Source organism: Carassius carassius, chromosome 17 (genome assembly GCF_963082965.1).
Source record: "Carassius carassius chromosome 17, fCarCar2.1, whole genome shotgun sequence".
In the NCBI taxonomy this organism is placed as follows: Eukaryota; Metazoa; Chordata; class Actinopteri; order Cypriniformes; family Cyprinidae; genus Carassius; species Carassius carassius.
This window is the reverse complement of record NC_081771.1, coordinates 25887171-25900741: the sequence shown is the minus strand read 5'-3', so window position 1 is coordinate 25900741 and position 13571 is coordinate 25887171. Positions and strand designations below refer to the sequence as shown.

The 13571-nt window shown below is 36.5% G+C and overlaps 2 protein-coding genes across 2 annotated transcripts; one reads left to right on the top strand and one right to left on the bottom strand.

Moving 5' to 3' along the window:
- Window positions 1–379: 379 nt before the first annotated feature.
- casp20 (caspase 20, apoptosis-related cysteine peptidase) lies at window positions 380–7098 on the bottom strand. Its single transcript, XM_059571432.1, has 4 exons — window positions 6381–7098; window positions 2036–2141; window positions 786–1284; window positions 380–643 (listed from the first exon to the last, which is right to left on the bottom strand). Exons 1-4 carry the CDS (start codon window positions 6516–6518, stop codon window positions 517–519), a joined length of 870 nt encoding a protein of 289 aa, XP_059427415.1. The 5' UTR covers window positions 6519–7098; the 3' UTR covers window positions 380–516.
- Window positions 7099–7382: 284 nt separating this feature from the next.
- dytn (dystrotelin) lies at window positions 7383–12561 on the top strand. Its single transcript, XM_059571434.1, has 14 exons — window positions 7383–7756; window positions 8033–8104; window positions 8218–8419; window positions 8506–8591; window positions 8696–8796; window positions 8876–8947; window positions 9215–9378; window positions 10132–10243; window positions 10452–10582; window positions 10660–10798; window positions 10908–10981; window positions 11078–11228; window positions 11769–12258; window positions 12425–12561. Exons 1-14 carry the CDS (start codon window positions 7738–7740, stop codon window positions 12526–12528), a joined length of 1917 nt encoding a protein of 638 aa, XP_059427417.1. The 5' UTR covers window positions 7383–7737; the 3' UTR covers window positions 12529–12561.
- Window positions 12562–13571: the final 1010 nt, after the last annotated feature.

Sequence of the window (13571 nt, the reverse complement as noted above, 5' to 3'; positions counted from 1 at the left end):
CACAACAGAATTATTCCAGTTGATGGCACGTCTTAACACATCTACAGTATGTACAGTAGAGAATTTGAATTAGGTTCATGTTATCTTGTTTAATTCATGCATTAGTCACAAACTAGTTTGTAGAAATAACAGCTCTTTTGTTAAATCTACATTTGATAGATACATTTTCTGTTCTCCTACAGTACATTTATGCATATGTGTTGCATTGCAGATGACAGAGTAATATAATATCAAAATGCATTCTATTCTAAATGTATTAAATAACCATATTTAAAGATTATCTAATTGTAAAATACCTGGATCTGTGTATATGAATTGGATACAGATAGAACATTAAAATGACAGTAAAATGACATGCAAAAATGAAGTAATCTTCATCTCAAATGGCTCATGATTCCCTTCAAGTAACCAGTGCCGTTCCTGATTTAAAAACAAACTTTAAGAACATTATAAATGATTCTATAAAACCATAATTCATATCAAGCAATGCCGTATGCTGTAGGATCTTTCAGTGGTTCACGCTGGCAGCAGGACCAGCTTCTTCCTCATGGCGACTTCTTGGACGGGCATCTGTTTGCTCCTGAATCCCTGACTACTAACCTCATTATTCACACGAAGCAGGATGGTCTGGATGTCTATAGCCCTGGAAATATAAAAATGAATAAAAATTACTTTTTTAATAGTACATATAGATTTGGTGCATGTAATCCTTTATCATTTTCTCTAATTTGCCTACTCTAAATGATCATAATGAAAAAAACAACAACTGCATGTTACAAACTTACATTGGACAAAGCTCCTGTAGATTTCGGCAAAGTGACTGAATAAACCAGGAGCCCTCTTTTGGACTTCTATAAGAAAGGTGACCATCAATGGTTGACCTGGCAATAAGGAAATCCGTGTCAGCTGGGATTGTGATATCAAAATTATCACCATCCTCCTCCATCTCTGACTCTCCATCATCTGGAGCATCCGCTTGGACATGCACACGTTGCTGATTTCTTTTCCCACGACATGCTTGTATGAAAAACAGCTTGGGCTTGTTAGCTAGCCTCTGGCAGTTATTGCCAATGAAAGGCTCTCGTATTTCATCGACAGAAATAACAGAACCATCGGTTCCACAGACTCCTTTCTCTATGCCATGGGAGAGGATGCAGCACACAAAGCAGTCTCCATCTACTGTCTTCCCCACGTCCTTGAGGAGATTCTTCATCTCAGCTGCAGTTTTATTTCTGTGCTCCACCACCTCAAACCCCAGCCAGTGGAACACTTCGGCAAGACACTCTGGGGTTTAAAAGAAAGAATAAGAGCAACTCCATCAATCCAGCCGAATAAATCATTCTAAATAAATAACCTTTATTAATTATTACTAATATTATAATTAATAATTGAATAAAAATGTTAATTATTCTTAAAACTACTTCTAAAAGTATAAATAAACTGATAATTAGATTTATTCAAGCAAATACAATTATTTAAAGTTTTCCCCTTACACACAATGACTAAAAGTAAATACGGAATATTTCACCCCAAAAAGAAAATTTGCTGAAATCTACCCACTTTTAGGCCATCCAAGGTGTAGATTAGTTTGTTTTTTTGTATCGGAACAGATTTGGAGAAATTAAAAAAATGGTTTACCAGTGGATGCTCTACAGTGAATGAGTGTCATCAGAAAGAGAGTTGTTGATAAAAAAACAGCTGATAAAAACATAACAATAATCCACACAACTCCAGTCTGTCAATTAACATCTTGTGAAAGCTAAAAGCTGTTTTTAATAAATTATTGTGGTGTTTTTATCATCTGTTCGAACTCTCATTCCAACGGCATCCATTTACTACAAAGGATCCACTGGTGCACAAGTGATGTAATGCTTAATTTCTCCAAATATGTTTCCAAATCAGGAATGAACTCATGAATATCTTAGAATACTTGAGGGTGTGTAAAATATCAGCAAACTTTCATTTGTGGATGAACTACTCCTTTAAAGTATCTTATACTAAATAACTAAATACATCAAAAAAAAAAAAAACTAACTTTGGTCCTCATCTGATCCCCTTCTTTCATCCATGGTTGCAAAATCCACATTATTGATGATTACGCAGATACCACGTGGAATTTGTTCTATTTTGTATTGAGAGACCTGAAATAAAAGCACATATGCACTTCAATGGAACAGAATAAACTTGATTGCCGCATTTACAGTAGGCTGAATATTTGTCAATGTCAATGTCACCTTTATTTATATAGCGCTTTAAACAAAATACATTGCATCAAAGCAACTGAACAACATTCATTAGGAAAACAGTGTCAATAATGCAAAAATGAGAGTTATAGGCAATTCATCATTGGTTTCAGTTATGTCATCTCTGTTCAGTTAATTAGTGTCTGTGCATTTATTTGCAATCAAGTCAACGATATCGCTGTAGATGAAGTGTCCCCAACTAAGCAAGCCAGAGGCGACAGCGGCAAGGAACCGAAACTCCATCGGTGACAGAATGGAGAAAAAAACCTTGGGAGAAACCAGGCTCAGTTGGGGGGCCAGTTCTCCTCTGACCAGACGAAACCAGTAGTTCAATTCCAGGCTGCAGCAAAGTCAGATTGTGCAGAAGAATCATCTGTTTCCTGTGGTCTTGTCCTGGTGGTCCTCTGAGACAAGGTCTTTACAGGGGATCTGTATCTGGGGCTCTAGTTGTCCTGGTCTCCGCTGTCTTTCAGGGATGTAGAGGTCCTTTCTAGGTGCTGATCCACCATCTGGTCTGGATACGTACTGGATCCGGGTGACTGCAGTGACCCTCTGATCTGGACACAGACTGGATCTGGTGGCCACGGTGACCTCGGAACAAGAGAGAAACAGACAAATATTAGCGTAGATGCCATTCTTCTAATGATGTAGCAAGTACATAGGTTGTTATGGGAAGTGTTTCCGGTTCCGGTTTACCTAATTAATGCAGCCTAAAAATCCTTTAACGGATTTGGATAATAAAAGCATATTAGTATGTTATGTGTATGCCAGGTTAAAGAGATGGGTCTTTATTCTAGATTTAAACTGCAAGAGTGTGTCTGCCTCCCGAACAATGTTAGGTAGGTTATTCCAGAGTTTGGGCGCCAAATAGGAAAAGGATCTGCCGCGTGCAGTTGATTTTGATATTCTAGGTATTATCAAATTGCCTGAGTTTTGAGAACGTAGCGGACGTAGAGGATTATAATGTAAAAGGAGCTCATTCAAATACTGAGGTGCTAAACCATTCAGGGCTTTATAAGTAATAAGCAATATTTTAAAATCTATGGGATGCTTGATAGGGAGCCAGTGCAGTGTTGACAGGACCGGGCTAATATGGTCATACTTCCTGGTTCTAGTAAGAACTCTTGCTGCTGCATTTTGGACTAGCTGTAGTTTGTTTACTAAGCGTGCAGAACAACCACCCAATAAAGCATTACAATAATCTAACCTTGAGGTCATAAATGCATGGATTAACATTTCTGCATTTGACATTGAGAGCATAGGCCGTAATTTAGATATATTTTTGAGATGGAAATATGCAGTTTTACAAATGCTAGAAACGTGGCTTTCTAAGGAAAGATTGCGATCAAGTAGCACCCCTAGGTTCCTAACTGATGATGAAGAATTGACAGAGCAACCATCAAGTCTTAGACAGTGTTCCAGGTTATTACAAGCAGAGTTTTTAGGTCCTATAATTAACACCTCTGTTTTTTCAGAATTTAGCAGTAAGAAATTACTCGTCATCCAGTTTTTTATATCGACTATGCAATCCATTAGTTTTTCAAATTGGTATGTTTCACCGGGCTGCGAAGAAATATAGAGCTGAGTATCATCAGCATAACAGTGAAAGCTAACACCATGTTTCCTGATGATATCTCCCAAGGGTAACATATAAAGCGTGAAGAGTAGCGGCCCTAGTACTGAGCCTTGAGGTACTCCATACTGCACTTGTGATCGATAGGATACATCTTCATTCACTGCTACGAACTGATGGTGGTCATATAAGTACGATTTAAACTATGCTAATGCACTTCCACTGATGACAGTATTCAAGTCTATGCAAAAGAATGTTGTGGTCAATTGTGTCAAACGCAGCACTAAGATCCAATAAAACTAATAGAGAGATACACCCACGATCAGATGATAAGAGCAGATCATTTGTAACTCTAAGAAGAGCAGTCTCAGTACTATGATACGGTCTAAATCCTGACTGGAAATCCTCACATATACCATTTTTCTCTAAGAAGGAATATAATTGTGTGGATACCAACTTTTCTAGTATCTTGGACAGAAAAGGGAGATTCGAGATTGGTCTATAATTAACTAGTTCTTTGGGGTCAAGTTGTGGTTTTTTGATGAGAGGCTTAATAACAGCCAGTTTGAAGGTTTTGGGGACATGTCCTAATGACAATGAGGAATTAATAATAGTCAGAAGAGGATCTATGACTTCTGGAAGCACCTCTTTCAGGAGCTTAGATGGTATAGGGTCTAACATACATGTTGTTGGTTTAGATGATTTAACAAGTTTATACAATTCTTCCTCTCCTATAGTAGAGAATGAGTGGAACTGTTCCTCAGGGGATCTATAGTGCACTGTCTGATGTGATACTGTAGCTGACGGCTGAATGGTTGCAATTTTATCTCTAATAGTATTGATTTTAGAAGTAAAGTAGTTCATAAAGTCATTACTGCTGTGGTGTTGGGAAATGTCAACACTTGTTGAGGCTTTATTTTTCGTTAATTTAGCCACTGTATTGAATAAATACCTGGGGTTATGTTTGTTTTCTTCTAAAAGAGAAGAAAAGTAATCGGATCTAGCAGTTTTTAATGCTTTTCTGTAGGATATGTTACTTTCCCGCCAAGCAATACGAAATACCTCTAGTTTTGTTTTCCTCCAGCTGCGCTCCATTTTTCGGGCTGCTCTCTTTAGGGTGCGAGTATGCTCATTATACCATGGTGTCAAACTGTTTTCCTTAACCTTCCTTAAGCGTAAAGGAGCAACTTTATTTAAAGTGCTAGAAAAGAGAGAGTCCATAGTTTCTGTTACATCATCAAGTTGTTCTGAGGTTTTGGATATGCTAAGGAATTTGGATACATCAGGAAGATAACTTAAAAAGCAGTCTTTTGTGTTAGAAGTGATGGTTCTTCCATACTTGTAACAAGAAGTAGAATTTACAATTTTGGCTATATGAATTTTGCAAAGAACTAAATAATGATCTGAGATATCATCACTTGGCTGAATAATTTCAACACCATCAACATCAATTTCATGTGACAGTATTAAATCTAGAGTATGATTTCGACAATGAGTAGGTCCTGAAACGTGTTGTCTAACACCAATAGAGTTCAGGATGTCTATAAATGCTGATCCCAATGCATCGTTTTCATTATCAACATGGATATTAAAATCACCAACTATTAAAACTTTATCTGCAGCCAGAACTAACTCGGATGTAAAATCACCAAACTCTTTAATAAAGTCTGTATGGTGCCCTGGTGGCCTGTATACAGTAGCCAGTACAAACATAACAGGGGATTTATCATTAACATTTGTTTCTTTGGATAATGTTATATGAAGTACCATTACTTCAAATGAGTTATACTTGTAGCCTGCCCTCTGAGAAATCCTGAAAACGTTGTTATAAATTGAAGCAACACCTCCACCTTTGCCTTTTAGACGTGGCTCATGTTTATAACAGTAATCTTGGGGGGTGGACTCATTTAAAATAATGTAATCATCAGGTTTTAGCCAGGTTTCTGTCAAACAGAGTACATCTATATTATGATCAGTGATCATATTATTTACAAAAAGTGTTTTCGTAGAAAGGGATCTGATATTCAATAAGCCAAGCTTTATCATTTGTTTATCCATATTGCTTCTGTTTTTTATTTGTTGAACCTCAATTAAATTGTTAATCTTAACTTGGTTTGGACGTTTTTTGTATTTTCTAGTTCGGGGAACAGACACAGTCTCTATAGTGTGATATCTAGGTGAAAAAGTCTCTATGTGCTGAGAATTAACTGACCTCTGTGACGGGAGGCAGCTAGCAGACGGTCGGTTTAGCCAGTCTGTCTGCTTCCTGACCTGGGCCCCAGTTAGTCAAGTATAAACACTAAGACTATTTGCCATATTTCTAGAGAGAAGAGTGGCGCCACCCCAGGAGGGATGAAGACCATCTCTTTTAAACAGGTCAGGTCTGCCCCAAAAGCTCGTCCAATTGTCTATGAAACCTATGTTATTCTGTGGGCACCACTTAGACATCCAGCCATTGAGTGATGACAATCTGCTATGCATCTCATCACCACGGTAAGCAGGGAGGGGACCAGAGCATATTACAAATTTGAATTTCAAATTTTTATTTCAAATATGAATGTCACCTCCTGCACTGGAGAGCTGTGTGGCATGGCTGGAAGAGCAGTAACGGCATGATCCTTTAATTTTGGACACATTTCCAATATAAAGTCTTGTCTTAAAAGGTCTATGAACTGGTGACAAGTTTCCTCCCCCTTTCCCATGAGTTTGTCAAGTAGTTTGGTGACTTTCTCCTCTCTTTTTTTAATATCTGAGAGGTTCCTGTAGTCACGGAGGGTAATAAGTTTAGCCTCCTGCACATGCTGCTAGATGATATCGGGATCTTCAGATAAAGTCTCCAAGAGGAAAGTTTTATTTTGGAGAATTCTGTTAAATGATTCTTTTTCGCACATAGTTTAAAATCTGCCTGAGGAAAAAAATAAGAAGAGAGAGGTTAGTCTTTGTAAGATAATAATTGTACACAAAGCATCTTCAGTGCAGTAAATTGTTCTTATTCACCTCAAAGCAAAGATGCATGCTATACAATTATATACTAAGCAGTCAATAAACTAATAACCAATAGTAGGCTACTGACATGGACTAAGTGAAACAAAAGCTCTGCTCATACATTATTAACACCAAGTAATACAAACCAGCCAAGTAGCAGCTTGTGCACGCGAGTTTGTAAGTTGCACAAGGCTTGATGTTCACAAAAGAAACATTTCATGTTACAGCGTTCAGGTGAGCCACAAGTTCACTATTATGTTTTAAATCGATTTATTAATAGTTCGACATATTATTGAATGCTTACTTGACAATGTACTATTATGTGTTTATGACTTAAGAATTAAATAGATCGGTTTACGATTCTCTGACGAACCGGATAAAAGAAAATGTAGTTTCTCAACTATTTTTTTGCATTCGCTTAGATTAGTGGTATTAGACCACCTTGTATTGTATTTAACTTATTTTCACTACTTAAATCACAATTATACATATCGAAGACTATCTAATGTACAGTAATAGTAGCATAGACGCTTTTAGATATTTTGTGGTTAATGAAGACTTTGTTACATTTACAATTTTACATGCAAATAACCCACCGTTTTATCAGATGATGTTTTCCCTCGAAAATCGCGTGACCGCGCCTAGATCAATAAGTGTGGGGTTGCCAGATATTCAAGGTTGCCAAGTCTTCTGTTGGCTCGACCGCTGTAAATAGTCAATGAAACAGTAATTGATAATAATTTAACTTAAAAAATACAAATAAAAAATACTTTATTTATAGGAATTGTAAACAGTATTTACAACAAAATGTTAATAAAAGTGTAATAAATATCATTTGGCCTACAATAACTCTAAAATGTAAATTAAAGTGTACTACTTATTTATTTTCCCAGTTGTCTAGAAATAAACTAGTCGCTTAATGAGCAGTGGACTGTTATGGATTTGGATAGCACTGGTAAGTTTGATCCCTCTTTGCATTAATAAAAGACTGAAAATGGCTGCTGGAGAGGATAATAGATAATAAGATATATATTAATTGAGTGTGTGTTCACAATGAAATTAGCACAATTTCAGATCAACGCAACTATATTTTTATTTTATAAATAGCCTACAATTATCAAAATAGATCCCATCAGTTTATTGAAACAAGTTGTGTTTTGCACTGAATGCGAATATTGTTTGTCTTCTCTTTTGGGGTCTTTTCATGTTTCATTTATTTCTCCCATAAAAGGTCCAAATGAAGTTCGTTCCGCAGTGTATCGAGCTGCTCTAAAGCTTCGCACGTTACAAAAACTATGTCAGAGTGAGTTTTTCCATGTTTAATGTGAAATACAGCTGGATGCATTAGTATTATATTATATATCTCACCCACCTGCGATTTTCATCTCATAGTGAGTCTTTCATTTCAACCTCCAGTGCATCTGGTGTCACTGCAGGATTTGCGCCCAGTGCTAAATACTTTAAACAGTTCTGGGGGACCAGTGATTAGTCTTGCTCAAGAAGATGTACAGCAGTATCTAGAAGATCTATTCCAGAGCATTTCACATGAACTTCCTGATGAGATGGTCCCTGAAGCCACAAATCAAACCACCAGGGTTCTCTTTAAACTGTTTGACAGGTGAAAGATAACTCTGTTGATTCGACATTGTATAGTCTGTTTTGGTATTTATGCATGTGCACTTTAAACTTTCTGGTTTCTTTTAGAGAGCAAACTGGTGTTATTCTGCTCAGGTCGGTGGAGGCCGCGCTGATCGCCCTCTGTGGAGACACTCTCTCAGCTAAACAGAGAGGTCTGTTCCACATTCACTTAATCTCCTCTTCAGATTAAATCTATCTTTCAGGATGAAATAATGTTGCTAGGTTGGTAGATTGTCTGTGTTTGTCTCTTTTGCAGCTCTGTTCCGACTGGCTGAGAGCTACGGTGGGAATCAGGAGAGTGACAGGGGCTCTGTCAGTCGAAGTGCACTCAAAATTCTGCTGGAAGACCTCAGCCAGGTGAGAGAAACAATCCAATGAATTAGACCAACCTCTAACAAATACCAGCATATTTCTAACTACAAATGATCTGGTTAAGGTTCCAGCAGTTGTTCAGGAAAACCACGTTTTTGGTCAAGCTGAAGCTGCAGTGTGCTCTTGCTTTAATGGGGTATAGTATATTTTCCCAATAACTAATTACTGTTTTTACTGATGAAAATAAATGCAGCCTTGGCGAGCATAAGATACTTCTTCTAAAACATAAATTAACTCAATTATTCCAACCTTCTAAATGAATTATTAATTAATTATTAATTACCTTCTAAATGATTTATTCATTTTAGAAAGTATGTCACTCACAAGAGGACCATCCTATTTTGTGGAAAAAAACGTTTGAAAATCCCTGATTTAGCAGAATATTTTATTCACTTTCTCTCAGGTGAATAGTGCACGTGTGACTGAAGAGCATTTTATTAGCTGGCTGCAGTCAGAACCCCGGTTGCTGTTATGGCTGTCCACTCTCTACAGGATTTCAGTGAGTGAAGCTGTACAGCACAGAGTCCGCTGCCATGCCTGTAAAGCCTTTCCTATCACTGGCCTCAGGTATGATTTTTCATAGTATTACCATACTTGATAGGGTTTTAATCTGGTCCACTTAAATCGATTTATTAATAGTTCGACATATTATTGAATGCTTACTTGACAATGTACTATTATGTGTTTATGACTTAAGAATTAAATAGATCGGTTTACGATTCTCTGACGAACCGGATAAAAGAAAATGTAGTTTCTCAACTATTTTTTTGCATTCGCTTAGATTAGTGGTATTAGACCACCTTGTATTGTATTTAACTTATTTTCACTACTTAAATCACAATTATACATATCGAAGACTATCTAATGTACAGTAATAGTAGCATAGACGCTTTTAGATATTTTGTGGTTAATGAAGACTTTGTTACATTTACAATTTTACATGCAAATAACCCACCGTTTTATCAGATGATGTTTTCCCTCGAAAATCGCGTGACCGCGCCTAGATCAATAAGTGTGGGGTTGCCAGATATTCAAGGTTGCCAAGTCTTCTGGCCCACAGCTGTGTACACAGTGTTTAGAAAAGTGTTTGTAATATGTATGTTTCGGGGTTATTACTGTTTGCTAAAAACAAAGTTAAAATGGAAACAATGAATAAAAGAAACATAAATGATAAAAAAATAAAATAAAACATAATTACTGAAAATAAATCTAAAATGAAAACATAATATTATAACATAAAATAATACTGTTACTGCATGTATGTATTGGGATTGACATGTATGCTGTCTGGAAGATGATAACGGTATGACCTGTTCATAGGTATCGCTGTTTGAAATGCCTGAACGTACACCTGTGCCAAAGCTGCTTTCTGACTGAGAGACGCAGCAGGAAACACAAGCCCTCTCATCCTGTACTGGAATATTGCACTCAGGTGTGCAAACAAGCATATGATGTTTTAGATATATTAACTAGGGTTTTTAGTTCAACGCCTAAACCTAGTGTTTGTTTGTTTATTCATTTAGAAATAGTATAGAATTTGAAATATTAGACATTCAGCAGCTTTTCATTAGACCAGGAGTTTTAATAACATAAGTACATGTATATATATAATATGGTGATATACATTATTCTATGTTCAGCCATCCTGGAAGGAGTCAATGACATTCCTGGCCTCTAGTGCTCGACACGCTTTGGTACCTCGTCACACTCAGAGAGAAGCAGAGAGGAAGAGAGCCCTGAGAGCAGGCTCTAGTGCAGAGCTGCAATACAGGTACACATTTTACATGTATACCATGTGTTTTTCATTGATGAAATACAGCATATAGGTGATTTCATGTGCCTTTGTAGTGCCCCTTCTCCAGCGCTGCAGTCTATAGCAGGTCCAGACATGCATAACGCTCCTGAAATAAGTCTGACTGCCACCCCTGCTGCGGTTCCAGTAGAGTCTAAAGGCCTGCAAACAGAGGAGACTCATGAGATTCCTCAGGTTACTTACCAGCAATGTTTCATGTTACAGTGTGCAACAAGGGGTTCATAATAAATACATAATAAATTATCCCCCTTGATTTTTTTTTTTTACCTTTATGGTGTTATAGAGAGAAACAGCTATTCTCCAAAAAGACCTCAGTGTTACTCAGAGGGCCATGAGGGATCTGCAGAGAGATAAATGGTGGGCCCCAAAATAAATCTTTTGAGTATTGTGTACCATGTTTTTGTAATTGTATTCTTGTATTGGTCCTCGGTGTGTTTGTGATGTTATGGTAAGGCTCTTGGAGAAAGAGTTTCAAGTGTGGAGAGTTGCAGCCCAGTCAGAACATGATTCACTGGAGGACAAGTGTACTGAGCTGAAGACCATGATGGAGACGATAAACCAACATAACCAGCATCTGGAAGAAGAACTGGACAGAGTCAGACATGTAAGAGGGGTCAGTCCAAAAATATCTGGGCCTAAATCGAAGATATTTGCATCAGATTTAACATGAGCTAAGAAACTAAATGTAATGCATATTTGTAAGTTATACATAAAGAAACAAATGAGAAAGAGGTAAGATTTCTATAACTCTAATAATAAACACGCACAATAACTGGGTTTAATATAAACATTTTCACAAACAATTTTCATCAAAAGGCTAGGCTAACATCCAGTTTGTTTCAATCTCATTTCCCATTTTAACTAATTACAAATTACTTGTTCCACAGCTAGCCATACTTTATGTTAACCATTTTAACTGAATAAATTCATGCACATTTATGCTGAATTTAATATAATTTTGTAATATAAATGTAATTGTAATAATCTTATAAATGTAAATAGGTAATAATAAACTATGCCATGATTGCCAAGTGCATTTAATTTAAATATGACAAATATAACATTATGTTAAAACTGATTCAAGAGATGCCAAGGAACATATAATGGATTCTTTAATAGTTTTTTTTTTCATTGTCACATGCAGATGTTATGTGTGAGGGACAGCGATCAGTTCAGAGGTGACTTTCGTTCCCATTCAGAGCTTCAACCAGAACACGATGACAGCATTAGTGAAAATGACTGGACTCAACCTGGGTGTTTAAAACCTCAAGACAGCTCCAGTGAAGAAGAGCAGGTTCAGGAGGGGAGAGAAGCATACCAGGAAGAAAGAATAGAAGTGGATGAGGAGACTCTTTATGAGGTATCAGAAGACATCTCCACAAATCTGGATGATGAAGACGAGGATGTCCATACAGCTTCAGGGCAGCAAGAGGAAGTTGAGGAGGAGGGGCTACAGGAAGAAGAGGAGGAGCTGCTGCATAACAGACTAGATCTTTCTTTACTTCATCAATCCATGTCTGATTTAGCTCTGGAAGAGCACTCAGAGTCAGGTGACTCTGAGGTGGATGAGGAAGAGGAACTTTGTGAGCTTGTACAGCGACTTCGAAATCAGCTTTCTCTATATAAAGCCACAGGTTTGTGCTGTCATTTTTATAATACTTTGTAGCATTGTCTAGAATAAGTTACATATCCAAAATGCATCAAATTCTTTTAAATATTTTAAATTATTTTAAATATTCAGTAATAATAATATAAAATAAATATATGTTTTTGTGGCCCATTTTTTTTTCTCTCCATCAGGGTCAGTCGGTCTGAAGAAAGAAAAGCTAATGACGGCAGCAGAGGGAGTCAGAGATTCTGTTTCTCATCTCGTCACTTCTGTGAGAACCACCAGTTTGGCATGAGGGCAGCCAAAAGAACTTTCCATAACCTGCAAACAATGCAAGCCCATTTCCATCTCTCATTCCATCACAAGGTTAATCATAACAGCAGATGCTCACAGTGGACTGATGGTCACACTCACAATTTAATGAAATCTAAAAATAAATAGGTTCCAAGATTTATTTCACTATTTATATGAAATGAGACACTGGTTAATATTAGAGGGGCACTGATACTGACATTCAGATGATACAGAAAAGGCAATAATTACATTCTTGTTGCTATGAAAATATTTGAATTGGTCAGTTGTGACATTCAATAGTCAAATTATTTGCTGTTCAGGACAAGAGTGTGTTTGCTTTGATTTGGATCTTTCTGGGTTTAGTTTGAGATAATGACCAGGTGACCCGTATTTATAGCCCATACCAATAACTTACCAATATAAAAGACCATTGCAGCTTTGTCTAAAAATATCAAATGACAGTAAAACTAAGGAAAAAGCCACAACATATAGCAAATAAATAAATAAATAGGCCCAGTGTTTGATTAGATTATTCTTGACAAAAATATAAATACTAAGAGAACAGAACTATAGTCTATGGATTATATGGATAATATTTATATTTAAGAGAGTTTCTGAAACAGAGTTATATAGAATACACATACTACAACTATGAACATTTGTAACCCTGAGATAAGCAGAAAAAAAACAAAAACAAAAAAACATTTCAGCATTTCATATGTGCATCTAAGTTGAAAGACATGGTGTAGGGAAAACTAATATAAGCAGAAGTCAATATTGGACACTGATACCATTACAATTAAATTAAGAAAATCTAATATCGAGTGATAAATGATATCATTCATGCCTAGTTAATGATTTCTATTGGGATATTAGTGATTTTATAGCAAATTTATATGCTTTTTTATAGATTTTTTTTTAAAATTCCAGACATCTCATTATTTTATAACAGTCTGTTGGACAATAAATAAACATTAATATTTTATTATGAGTTCTGAAAAAAATGTGAATATGGAATGTTTTAAAATTTCAGTGTGTATGCAA